Source organism: Crocodylus porosus, unplaced genomic scaffold (assembly GCF_001723895.1).
Source record: "Crocodylus porosus isolate Cpor-Errol unplaced genomic scaffold, CroPor_comp1, whole genome shotgun sequence".
Classification (NCBI taxonomy): domain Eukaryota; kingdom Metazoa; phylum Chordata; order Crocodylia; family Crocodylidae; genus Crocodylus; species Crocodylus porosus.
Window position 1 is genome coordinate 55,166,472 of NW_017728918.1, and position 13,902 is coordinate 55,180,373.

General features: G+C 43.0%; 1 protein-coding gene across 2 annotated transcripts in view; it reads left to right on the top strand.

The window, feature by feature from the left end:
• Positions 1-13,902, top strand: part of COL19A1 (collagen type XIX alpha 1 chain) — a 391,132-nt gene that overhangs the window by 154,562 nt on the left and 222,668 nt on the right. For both annotated transcript variants that reach the window (XM_019537606.1, XM_019537607.1), the window contains exons 14-15: positions 3,094-3,147; positions 4,276-4,311. In XM_019537606.1, coding sequence (XP_019393151.1) covers positions 3,094-3,147; positions 4,276-4,311 — 90 coding nt within the window. The remainder of the gene's footprint in view (positions 1-3,093; positions 3,148-4,275; positions 4,312-13,902) is intronic.

The window sequence follows — 13,902 nt, forward strand, 5'->3', positions numbered from 1 at the left end:
GGCCTCCTTAATAAACTTTTCTAAGATCTTCCCCAGGATAGAAGTCAGGCTAATGGGCCTGTAGTTAGCCGGATCCACTCTCCTCCCTTTTTTGAAGATCGGCACCACATTGGCCTTCTTCCAGTCTTCGGGCACTACACCAGAGTGCCAGGAGTTTTCAAAGATCTGTGCCAGGGGCTGAGCTATGACGCTCACCAGCTAACCTCTGTCTCATCCTCCTACTCACCCACCACATCTTGATGGTAAAATTATATTCAGGAGGATGGATGACTTCTGGAGTGAGGGTCAGTCTGGCAGGGTCACTGGTCTGCAGGGCTACACCTTCCTACACCCTTCCCCTTTCCTCTCAGGCTGATGGTAGCTATTCCCAAATTATTGTGGGGAATGCCTAGTAACGTCACTTCTCAGGTTTCCCCAAGTTCTTTAATTAGCAGCTTCTTGGTCTCTTTTTTCTCTGGCCAAATTTCTCTTTGGCTCAGATAGTTGGGTAATCCTTGGATCTACTCAATTAACTCTTTCCTGTCTCTTCCCAGCCTTGCCTCGAGCCTTACTGACTTAATCTCTTTGAATATCTCCAGATGCAGGATATAGAGCCCTGCTTAACCATAAATCAAACCCTCAGGGAATCCTTCTTCCCAGCTTTTTTCATTTAAACAGGGAAAGTAAAGGTGAGTTTTTTTGTCAGTGGTGTGGCAAGGGACCATTGTCACCTGCTCAGGCCCTTAAAGTGGCAAGTAGTGAGGCAGCCTGCAGGTGACTGCAGAGCCAATCAGGCAGTCACATGACAGCCAGCTGGCCACCTGATTGGAGCTAGGCTGTGGAGCCTCAGCATAAGAGCAGGCCCTGAGAGGCAAAGCCGGGATGCTTCCAAGTTAACATTGCCCAGCTGGAGCTTCTCTGCTCCCAGGAACACCTGGAGGTCTGGGTAGGAACTGTGAGTATAGAGGAGGTTCCTAGGGACCCAGTAGGGTCCCAAGCCCCAAGGAAAAGTCTATGGGCCTAAGGAAAAGTTAGGAAGGTGCTTGTAGCTTGTGGGCCTATACAGGGGCTAGGCAAGACCCTGATTAGAACTGGAAGGGGCTGAGGCTGGAGGCTCAGGTGAGCCTAGTTGAGTGAATGGCTTCCTCATACAAGACCTGTGAGGCAACAGGCCAGACCAGCTAAGGATGGCTTTATGGTGGGGCCCAGAGTGGGACCCTGGCTGTCTAAGGAGATCAGCTGCTGCTTCACTGATGCCAGAAAACCCCGATTGGTCAAATCAAGGAGGCCAGGGCTGAAAGGCAATTAAGCCCACCATGAGGGGTAATCCAGGGCTGCAAAGAGCCATCTGGCACCCTGAATGGCCTAGAGGTGGGGCCAGAGCCTAAAGAGGCTGAATGTCCTTTCAGTCGAGGGGGGCATCACTACCAAAGGGATGACAGGTTCAGCTGGACAGCAGGCTGGATTCAAGGAGAATGAAGTTCAGCCTGTCGATGGGACACATCCATTAAGGGGTCAGAGAGAGATGGGCCAGAGGAGGAGTGAAGTTAAGAGATGGAGACTGCAATAGAGTGCCAGAGTGAGTAGCCCAGGGGGACCATCCAGGAGCCTATAGGGGCAAAGAGAGACCAGGGCAGGTAGGCTTGCATGGATCCTGGTGAATGACCTAAAACTAAGATGCCCAGTTCTCTCCCCAGGCCAATCAGTGCAGGCTCCATGGGGCACGTGTTCTCATACCCCCAGGGTCTGCCTGTTTCCCAGATTTTCCCTGGACCCTCTTCCCTGGCACACTGGGGATGTACCACTTTCCCAGACCAGACCCACTAAATTTCCTGCGAGAGCTGCCAGCTCTGCGGAAGTGTAGCAGGGACTTGGGCCGAGCCCCTGCTACAGGCGCCCACAGAACAAGACACTTAAAAATGGCAGGTGACTGAGATCTGGGATGAGCCTATGATTTTTAGACATCCCAGGTAATGGGGACTCCAGGCTGAAGAAGAAGCTCCCTGATCCCAGGGTCCCAGTGCTCCAGGGCTTCTAAAAGCCATGTGTGCAGCTGGACTGTCTTGGGGTGGGCTGACAATCAGCTGATTGTCAGACTCTCAGCCCAACAGCCTGGGATCTTGAACCCACCTAGGGCTCTTGGGGCCAGTCCAAAAATCCAGCTCATTGTCAGACCTGGTCCTGACAGTCCTGTGTCCAGTTTGAGATCCAGGGCTGTTGATGCCAGGGCTGACAAACAGCTGATTGTCAGACATGGCCCAGACACCCACGGTCTTGAATGCAGCCAGGGCTGTTGGGTTTGGGTCTTGCACTGGGTGCAGGACTGTCAGACCAGTCTGACAAGCAGTTGATTTTTCAGATGCAGCTCTAAGAGCCCTGGCTCTGAAACCTCTGTGGGTTTGAGGCAGCCCTGGTTCTGAGACAGAGCCACCTCCTACTTGATTGGCAGTGGCGTGATTGGGACTGGAGGAATTTTATGCCCAATCCCAAACATTGTGCCTCCTGCCATGACTGTCTGGGCATGAGGTTTTGGATTGAGCATAACATTTCTTTGATTCCAAATACACCATCACTTTAATTTCTGTCATGGTCCTAATACTGGTGGACCATGTTCTCTGCTTCTTGAGCTATCTTTGGCTTTCTTTGGTTGGAGGAAGGGTAGCGGGGAGCAAGAGCCACTTTGACCTGTGTGTGCTAAATATGGTGTTTTACAGACAATGGTGTTTTACTGACAGTACACCAAATGGGGATTTCCAATCTCTGTACATTCAGGCTACTCCATCTGCCCAACCCTCCCCATTCTTACATATCTTCTATACCAGAAGATGCGAGGGGGAAGGGAGAGGAGGGGAGAGGGATGGCTTAGAAATGGAGTCACTTTGCTTTATTCCTGCTAAAGCACCTAAGACAAGAATGTAGGAGGAGGTTTCTACACTTCTTGCACTACATGAAATGTACAGAACACTGAAGAATTTAATGCATTTCAAACTATTAAATGCTAATGACTTGATATTGATTTTGTTTATATGTGCTGATTCAGAGCAGCAGAAAATTTTGCCCAAGACCTTTCATGGAATTCTTGTATACATCACATGCATATTTTTCTTTGCACAGGGTTTAAAAGGTGATCCTGGTATTCCTGGTATGGCTGGCCCTAAAGGAGAAAAGGTACTTATTTGTGCGTGAGGATACATGTCTGTTTAAACTAATTAATATATTAAACCATTTAGTTTATACAGATGCATATTTCATATGCAAAGTTACATTAAAAGAATGTAGAATTAAAAGAATTTTTTCATGTTAAGCACTAAAAAGTTGGGAAATGCAGTATAAGGTTATTTATGCAATCCTATTATGTTGTGATGTAGTCTTTAATTTCATACATTGCATGCAAATTTTCCCACAGCCCCCTACCTTGAAGTGCAAGATGAATGTGTTCTAAGTATGAGTTGGTATTTTGTTTTATCCCCTTTTTTTTATTTTGTATTACCCTCATTGTATTGTATGTGATCCCAGGTCTACAATCCTTATGTACCCTATTCCAATCTAGTTCTCAGTAAACAAATATTTAATGTATTTTGTTCTGAAGATAATTTAGTATACAATGTGCTTTTCTTTTCAGGAGTGTAACCTTCACTTATTTTTCTTCCGTAGCTAAATTCCATTGAAAAGCACATATGCTCTTACCATGTTTTCCTACTTTAATATGATCTATCTGCATGTTTTAACTTGCTAAGTATAAATACAAATTATTCTAATAAAAATATCAACAGGATGTGTAGATTAAAAAGAAAATAAAATTGGGTGTCATGGTTATTAATATTAGACCTTCTCAAAGCCCCTCTTCCTATTTTTGTGTGTCATCCCTTGTCAAATTTATGACCTAAAGCTCAAAGCCTTATGTAGGGGCTCAGGCCCTGGGGATCTAAAATGGCAAAACACTTATAAATATGAGTGATTTTATATATGTGAGCAGTCCCATTCAGTTAAATAGAAAAGCTTGTGCATTCAAAGTTAACTTTATACAAAAGTATTTTCAGGATTAGTTCCTTAAACTGTAATTCTTTGCACTGGGGGCCTGTCATTTTGTTTTTCTCTAAAACTCTATGTATAGCTGTGGCATGTATTACAAATAAATAAATAACAACATTTCATGTTAGTGTCTGTGAACTGAGAGCATGTAGCTGACAGCTATTTCACATTTATTTATATGCCGTCTGATGTCCACTAACTGCGCTATAATTTGTGTAACTATAAACAGACTTCTGATTTGTTTTCCCCCTTTGATTTTACTAGGGAGATTCAGGGCTACCAGGACAGGCTGCCGTAAATGTAAGTGCTCTAGAAAACAAAAAAGAGGTGTGTGTGTGTGTGTGTGTATGTGTATGTGTGTGTGTATATAGATATAAATATATAAAAGGAAAGCACTCAAGCAATGGTTTCTTTTATTTGCTATCCAGATAACCTTACTGTTAAAGAAAAAAAGCCAAGTCTTTCTCTCCAGAATGCCTCTAAATTTTATGTTCATCAATAAACAATTAATATAAGATGGGATGTTCTCTTCTGTCCAGTGGCAATTTCAGTAGATGGAAAGGTATAAACATAAACAACAAAAAAGCAGTATTTAAAATGTCTTGCAAGACTTTTCTGAAGACTCTGATAAGAACATTTTTCTTTATTTTATTTGTAACACAGTGTGGTACTAGTGAGAGACTTAAACTGCTGCTTTTCAGTAAAAAGTTATATTACAAATGATTCTTTTTCCTTTAGAGATTGTGAGTGTTTTATTACTTATCTCATTTATTAGTCATGTGTCTGATAAAGTTTTTTGTGATATGGTACTATCTATCCATTATCAGGATATTGAAACTTGACATACAGGATCTGATTTTCACAAAGCTGAAGGCTGGCTTTTACGCACACAATTACAGCTATTATTACTTGTTACATTTCCTCATGCAAAGTGAGAATTTGCCTATGTACTCATATAATTGCAACACAAAGTAGATATGTAATTATACATGCATAGAATGCATGAAAATCTTGAGCTTTGTCTTTCTGAAGATCATGATCAGTAAGTCTCAGCTTCATATAGATGAGATCAGCCCTAACACTCAATTTGCAGCTCATTCCATATAAAAAGAGAGGTAGCTGTGGGCAGGTTATTCTATCTGAAGGTTTCCTTGTTATGGAGCTTGTTTTCTCACTCCATCTGCCAGAGCCTAATCTTGTTAATCTTCCAGGCATGCTGGACAGCCGATATTTTTCTTTCCTTCCTAAAGTTGTTAAGGAGAGAATGGGTTAAGGTAGTTGTATTTTATGGGCAGTCCTTCATAGTTGATGTGGGAAAGCACAGAAGGAGACAAGCTCTATAAATGCTTATGCCTTGGCTAGTCATCACTTTAAATGTCAGAACCAGGACCTTGAAATGAATCCAGTATTTTACAGGAAGCCAGCATGCAATGTGGAACATAGGAACTAAGAATTTTCTAGACAGACTTCTTCATCCAGTTCATTATCTTTTCTGCCACAATAGCCAGTAGCAGATATTTTAGGTCCCTGGGAAGTATTATATTTGTTGAGTATTATATGCAGGTATTATACTACACATTGTAACATGCCACATACTAAAATTATCACATTATATTTCTGTCCTACAAAGTTGCTGCTCAGTGAACAATTTCTGTGTGGCTTATCCACCATTTTTATCCAGGGATAAATTGATTTAATGTCTAGCATGTTACAGTATATTACATGATACTCACATATACAGTGTGATAAATGTAACATCTGCCAGGAACTTTAGAGGCAGGTTGAAGAAACCATATAGGGGGAAATCATAGAATAATCATCACCCGAAGAGAAAGTTTCCTATTAAACTTTGTTAGTTAGGATTATACAGTGTTGCAACACATCACTTATCAGTGAAACTTCTTTTTAATTCAGTCTACTGGTTAATATCATATAAATATCATGCATGTCATATCCATATAAATGTCTAATTATTTTTTAAGACTAACCATCATTAATATATAACTATTAAGAAAGTTTCTGTTTGGCTTGTGTCTTCAGTCCTAGATATAGTACTTTCTATTATTCTAGCCTGGACATGGCAGAAGCTTGAATTCATGTACCTAAAATTCTGTTCCAAGAGACAGAGTTGAAGCCTTCTTGGCTATTGAAGATGAAGGATTTTGAACAACTAGTGATATTTTTGATTGTAGGTAAAAACAGAACACTAGATTGTCCATTAGTAGTTAAGCAAATGCACAGAAGGCCTTGACACAGGGTGAGTTAAAAGTTTTAACTAGTGTGGAAGAAATCAAACTTTGCGTTGTGGTTGAATCAGAACTGACAGAGCCAGCTTTTCTTTATTTAGGGCTATACTGTGATCACAGGAGGAATTCCATACAGCAAGAGGAATCACCCTCTTGTCTGTTTCAAAGGATTTCTCGCACTCTCTAAATTCACAAGCATATTTATACTTAAGACAGAGAAAGAGATAAAAAATACGACCTTGGAGAAACAAAACAATAGTAAATTACACAGTAATTTAGGAAGATTACTTAAACAAACCATCTGTGCACAGGGTAATATATCAAGATAACCTAAGGATAACCCAAGGCATGCAGGATTTCTTATCTCAGAAAATTTAACTGAAATAAGCAGTATCAGCACCTCTGGTCTCTATCTGTTTTTCTAGTTAAATAGGTCAGAAGCCGACTAAATTTACTCCTACAGTCCCTAATTTTTTTTCCTAACAAGTTAGATATTTATAGCCATTAGAAAACTAAGCACCATTTATCTTAAATTCTACCTCACACTTACTGACTCCTACTGCAACATAAGACCTATTACAGGTCCAACAGAACTTTCCAGGGGTGGCATAGGCTAATCATACATAGACCAGTTGCAACTTACATTCTGCCAAGTTTCGTTTCTATGAAAATCTGAATAGTAAGGAGATAACATCTGAGTTGCATTCAAGGGTACCAGTATCATGGGTATTCCTCCAGTAGAATAGATAGGGACATGACTACAAAGCCAACAATGAAAGACATTTAAATCTATCCCAATTTGATTAACTAAAGACAAGAACACATTTTCATGAAATGACCTTTGTCGGTGTGGAAGTGTAGTTTGGTTTACAGAGTTTCTTATAACTGATGAGTCAAGTTCATATAAGATGGCTCAAAAAGAAATACTGAGAACTACCCAAATCACGACTAACCAGCTTCACCTCGGGAACCAGGAACTAGGTAGAGGCCTTTTTCCTGTCCCAAAGTGCATAGTGGTGTCGTTGGGGCACATCCTCTTTGCTCTGTAGTGGCAAATCCTCTTTGTCAGTAGGTGCTTGGCTCACTACTGGTCTTGAGCTCTCCTGCTGGCAGGCGCTAGGCTCACTACCAGTCTGTGGAGGCTGATTACAAGATTGATATGGAGGAGACTCTGGGTCTAACGGGGCTGATGTTTTCTTACTGTGTGAAGCATGGATCCATGTCTGGAGTCCTTCACACTTTATTGCAGTGTTGGTGGTTAGGAGTACCTTTCCAGCAAGGTTCCAGCAATGACTTTCGTTGATGGACTTTTATGTGGACCCAGTCACCAACCAGGATACAATGGCACAGCTCATCTGGTTCTTTGGGGAAAGCTGCCTGTACCTGTGAATGAAAAGCCTTAACACACTTCATTAGTGCTTTACAATAGCCCAGAATGGTATCATCAAGTGAATGTATGTCGCAAAAGTGGGCGGCAACAGGTGGTGAGGCGGGGAGCCTCATGGGTCTTTCTATTAGAATTTCATGTGGGCTAAGCCCAGTCTTTTGGTTGGCAGTAGATCTCATACTCATAAGGGCTATGGGAAGTGCATCTGGCCATTTTAGGTGAGTCAGCACAAATTTTGGCCAGTTTATTTTTTCAGAATGTCATTTAGGTGTTCTAGTTGGCCCAAGGCCTGTGGATGGTATGGGCAATGAAAGTTCTGTTGGATCTGCAGGACTTTGCAGACTTCTTTCATTATCTGTCCAGTAAAATGAGTTCCTCTCTCAGAGTTTAGGGATAAAGGAATACCAAACCTTGGAATAAAGTCTCGGAGCAACTTTTTGCTTACAGTGATGGTGTCAGCTTTTGCACGTGGGTAGGCTTCTACCCATCTAGAAAACATACATACAGTAACAAGAACATATCCATAAGAACAACATTTCTGCATTTGAATAAAATCTAATTGTAAATTTACAAATGGTCTCTAAGGTGGGGGATGTGCTGCCTTCTTTGTTTTTACAGGTTTTAAGGGAGGTAGATGTCAAGAGCAAATCATCAACATGTTGCACAAGCACAGAATTGTCTTTAAATATTATGTCATCTAGATCTTTCTTCAGAATTTGAGAAAAAAGAGAAGGGGGTTCAGTATAGCCCTGGGGCAATCGTGTCTAAGTATACTGAAGTCCTTGATACGTAAATGCAAAGAGAAACTGGCTATCAGGAATAGAGAAAAATGCAGAACACAAGTTAACAAAAATAACAAGCATTAGGAAGATAGTAGCTGGATTTGGTACAACAGGAAAAGTAGGTAAAACTGCAGAATTTACCACACAAAGGTCTTGTACAAAGCGATAGATATTTTTTCCAGGTTTTTTTCCAGGAAGAATAGGCGTATTACAAGGACTCTTAGTCGGGACAATGATACCTGGCTTTAAAAGGGCAGTAATAGCGGAGCGTATCCCTTCTTCAGCTTCTGGACGTAAAGGGTATTGAGCAACTTTGGATAAAGGCCTAGCTGAGTTTAATTTAATTTTTACAGGGTGGGCAGTATGGATTTGTCCTACTTCATTAGAATGCTGGGACCAGAGAAATGGAAGGACAGCTTTTATGATTTCTTCTTGCAACACAGAAAGATCAGGGAACTCAGGCTTAGGAGGTGAACTAGCTAAAGTGGCAATTACTGCCATCTCCTTATCACAAGGGACATTTAAATAAACACCATTAGGAGAGCAATAGATAGTACAACCGAGTTTAGAAAGCAAATCTCTGCCTAACAAATTAAGAGGAGAACAAGGACTAAAGAAAAAGACATGTTGATCAGAAACAGGACCAAGAGAAACATGTAATGGTTGGGAAACAGGATGAAGAACTATTTGATTTGAAATTCCCACAGCATTTACAACAGCAGAGGAGAGGGGAGTTGTGGAAAATTCTTCAGCACAAAGAGTAGAGTGGCTCGCACCGGTGTCTACTAAACATTTTGTAGAAATGCCATTTATCACACAGGAAGCAAAGGGATCATCTTGATTAAGTGGGAGAAGCAGGGCTGTGATGATGTTACTATTTCTCAGGCTGGCCTAACAGGAGGCGCCCTGATTTGGGACAGAGAACTGAGTGAGAGGAGGTGGTGTCGGGTTAAATGTTATCCCCAGCTGGCCAGGCCAGCGAGGACATTGAGCTTTCCAGTGTCCTGGTTGGCCATAATAATGACAACTACCATTATTTTGGGACTGAAATCCTCCTCATCCCATCCCATGACCATGTCCCTGAACTGTCCTTGATGGAAACTTCGGCTTCTGCCCCTGCCTAAAGTCTGTAATTGTAATGACGTTAGCTTAGCTTCCATGAATTCCTTTTTCTTTTCCTGGCAGGTTGTTCAATGATTTGCAGTGGTGACTAGTTCTGCAAGTGGCTTAGTCTGCCAGCCTACAGCAATTGTGCACAACTGTTCCTGGATTTTAGAAAGAAGTCTGTGGACAAAAGCGGAAGCAACTGCTTCTGGGGCAGTTTCAGCTGCATTTTCAATACCAGAATGTCTTTCAAATACTAGTTTCAAGTGGTCCATGTAGTCTGCTGGGGATTCTCCTTTATTTTGTTTACAGTTTTGTATTTTTGGCCCACTCAGTTTTTCTGGGGCAAATTTTAAGCACAGCCTCAAGGAGGCATCTTCAAGCATTACAGGGGAAAATTCCTTGAAGTAATCAGGATCACTTAACTATTTAGGAGTTTATAAATTAAAATCAGCAGCTTAATTTGCACCTGGAATGAACAGGAAAGTGGTGTAGATGACCTAACACAACACCACCTAAGTATCTTTTGTGAAGCACCTACCACCTCTGTGGTCATCATAATGCTGCAGTAATACTATGCTATTATTAATAATAATTCTACAGTAATGCAAGGGGGCTTCTACTTTCAGAAGGTGATGGCTGTGTACCTGAATTGTCATACCCAATATAATTAAGTTGCACAAGGACTTTTTGGAGCAGTGCAAAATAGTTTTAATTCTGGATTAGTCTCTGCCCAGTCAACAAATTCAGGTCTGGTGTAGAAAGGTCTGTCTGACAGGTGGGTCACTCGAGCAGGGGCATGTAATGGAGACTCCTTAAACCTATACACTATATGGTGACCATGATTTCTAACCCTTCTATGAGAATGAGGTTCAAAACAGAAGCTACAGATCTCCAAATGAGGGTGTCTCTTGTGTCAAGGGAAAACTCCACTGCATATGCTGGCATTGTTTTAGTTCCTCTTACCACATTCCCTGTAAATTGCTTCTTAAAAAAGAGTTGATTCCAGTTGATAATTAGTACACTTCCCAGAATCAAGAACAGATTTTATGAATTACACTGCTTCTGTTAGAAGAGGGATACTTTATACCCTACAATCCACCATTAATAATTCAGGTATGTTCCTGCTTAATTTTGTCAATCAGATGAAAAAAAGAATTCAGCTTGCATGTGATAGCAGGATAGCTTGAATTTCCCTAGTCATCTACAAAACTTCATTGAGTGGTACTGGCCAAAATTCTTCTGAAATAGCTTTTGCTTCATACAGGTTGAACATTCCACCTGAATCCAAGATGTTCAAAAAATAAAATATGAAATATGCATAATGAAGACACTTTTTTTGGGTAGGGACTAGGGGTGTGCAAAGCTTCGGTCCACAATATGATTCAAAGAAGATTCAGCCTTATTCAGAGGTCAAATCACCAAATCTGAATTGAATTGGGAGGGGAAAAAAAGCCCTCTGAATTAATTTGGAAGGAAGTTTTTAAGGGGAACAGAAACTGAGAAGAGGGAGAGGGAGGAGGGTAGGGAAAGACTGACATCTCTAGCTGGCCAGTGGCTGTGATGTTTCCCTGAATCCAGCTCCAATCCACAGTGCTCTTTGGTGGGGGGGTGCATAGAAACAGCATACAAGCCTCTCTCTTCAGCCTTTCTGTCCCTTTTGTGAGCTGTTTCTGCCTGAGCAACAGCATCTGAAAGGACTGGTTTGGCTTCCTACCTAGTCAGTCTCCTGCTTTTTTCTGTTCTTGGAAAGGATTGGATACAGCGTACTAACTAGAATCCCCCTACTTATCCCTATCCAATCCAGTTCTTCCAATGTATATTTGTTCTTGTCTCCCCCCTCCCCCCATACACACACACACTTTTAAAAAAGAAAGCTGTGTTTTCCCTGGCACTGTGATCCATCACTGTGCAGGAAAGCACATACATTACACACACTCACACACATTCTTCATAGAAGAAGAAGTAAGATAGATATTATTAAACACAACACAGAAGAAGAAGGCAGATAGAGATTACTAAACACACAAGACGTCAGACAGTCATACATCAGAGAAAAAGAAGAGATATTATTAGTTAGTTACACACCAAGACACATTTTGTAGCACAGGAAAGATTAGTATGAAACGTTTTGGAAAGGCAGGTGCCAGGTCTTCTGGCAAGGAAGTGAGAGGGGCTAGAGGGTGTAGGAGGAGAGCTAGAGCTGCAAGTCCCCTCACCCCCAAACATAGTTGCCTCCTTTTTCCTGGCAGCCATGAGTTTTGTGCTGCCAGTGGGAGCAAGGAGGTAGGAACAGTACCTGTCCCTGCACTTACATCACCGTCTCAGGGAGATTAAGATCAGCAGCCCACTTAACAAAGCAGAGTGGGATACCACCTCTCAGTTCTTGGTGGTCCTCAAGCCCTTCCTTGAGGCCACTGAGACTCTTAGCACTGGCAATGCCCTCATTAACCAGGTGATCCCTGTAGTGAGGGAACTTAAGAATCAAATGGAGAAGTTCCAGGGGATCAGTGTTCCTGGCTGGGGCAAGCCGCTGCCAATCGCCAGGCAGGCACTAGTGAGGCAGCTGAAAGAGGGCATCAGGAAACAGCTGGATCCATTGTGGTCCAGTATGGTCCACATGCTGGCACACATGTGCAACCTGAAGATGAAGGGGAGCATGTGCATTGGCAGAACCAAAACCCTCCATCACTGGACCGAGGTGCTGGCTAAGAGAGTCAGGGAGGCAGAAGGGCAGAGGTGAGGGGACGTGGAAGAGAGGGATCAACTTTCCTGTGACAACACTCCCAGCACCAGCCAGATTCCTCCATGCCAGCTGCTGCCAGTGTGGGCCAAGGGCATGGCTTCAATGGTGGGCTCCAGATGCACCAGACTCCAGCCTCAGGCAGGTAGCACCAAGGCTTCAGTGGCTATCTTGCCGAGGACATGGAGCCACTGGACTGTGACCCCTTGGCCTATTGGGCAACCTGCAACCAGAGGTGGCACGATCTGGCCACGGTTGCCTGGGAACACCTGCCCTGTCTACCAACCAGTGTTCTGTGTGAGAGGGTGTTCAGGATTGCTGGGGATGTTGTGGCACCCCATTGCACCTACTTGGATCCTGGTTTGGTGGAGCAGCTGGTGTTCCTCAAGGTGAACATCCCACTGCTGGGGTTCTCCAAGCTCCACCTGCAGATGGAGTGAGTTCTATCCTCCTCAATCCATCCACATTTATTTCCATTTTATTTTTTTGAACTAGTTAATGCTCTGCTGTCTGAGCAGGAGGTGGCACTCACTGCATCACCAGCCAGCAGGGGAAAAACATGTCCCTGCTGAGCTCCCGTGCCAGGACAAACTTGGAGATATGGCCTGGGGCTAGGGGGAAGGAGGAGGCCCCAGGTCCTGAGCACGACCACTAAAACTGCCCTCTGGCAGGGTCTGAAAGCCTGGTGGGACTGCTGGCAGCACAGCAGCCACAGGAAATGCCAGGACCAAGGATCCCCCTGGTGGGTAGGAGATGCCATAACCTCCACCCAGCCACCACAAGCATGCACACAGTCCTGGTTGGGGAAAGCCCAGACCCATCAGGTCTTTGACAGGCCTGAGACTTGCTGGTTGCAGTGGAGTTGTGAGGTTTCAGGTGAGCTCAGTTTAGATGCCTAGGATGCCAGCTTTTGAGTTGAAAAACCCTTTGTCAGGCTGAAGAAACACCTGCAGTTAGTGTGTGCTGTTCCTGGATGGAAGGAATAGTAAAGTAGCCAGAGGCTGGTGTGCAGTGCAGGCAAGAAAACCAGTCAGTGAAAGTGGAAATTGAGGCATCAGGGGTGAGAGAGGCAGGTTGGGGTAGAGGGGAGGTGGAATGTAGCAGCACAGGTAAAAGTGGAGAGGTACATGGGGAGTCAGATGTCCAGCAGGTTGTAGTGTGTCATAAATCCAATGTCTATATTGAGTCCATGAGTTTCTGTACCTAGGAGGCTGATGAAGTAAAGCTGTTCACCACTGCCAGTTCCTCTGCTCAGGATAATGCAAATATCACAATGGAAAATAAGATAAAGGCATACTGTATATCTCACACATTTAATCTCAGTTAAAGACCGATAGTATGGACAGCTATTTTCATTGAGTCAGCTGCCATCTGAGATAATGCCATAGTATTCATGGCATCCATGTCATCTTAAGTTAATCCAAAAGGACTGTCATACATGCTGACAGTGATTGTTCAGGGTCATTTAATTCTCATCATCTATAACGCCTCAGTAATGAGAATTTCAGTCAGATCAAGTAGGCATTCTATGTTGTAACATTCATAGTTTCATAGTTTCATAGTAGCTAGAGTCGGAAGGGACCTAGGTAGATCATCTAGTCCGACCCCCTGCCTGAGCAGGAAAGAGCA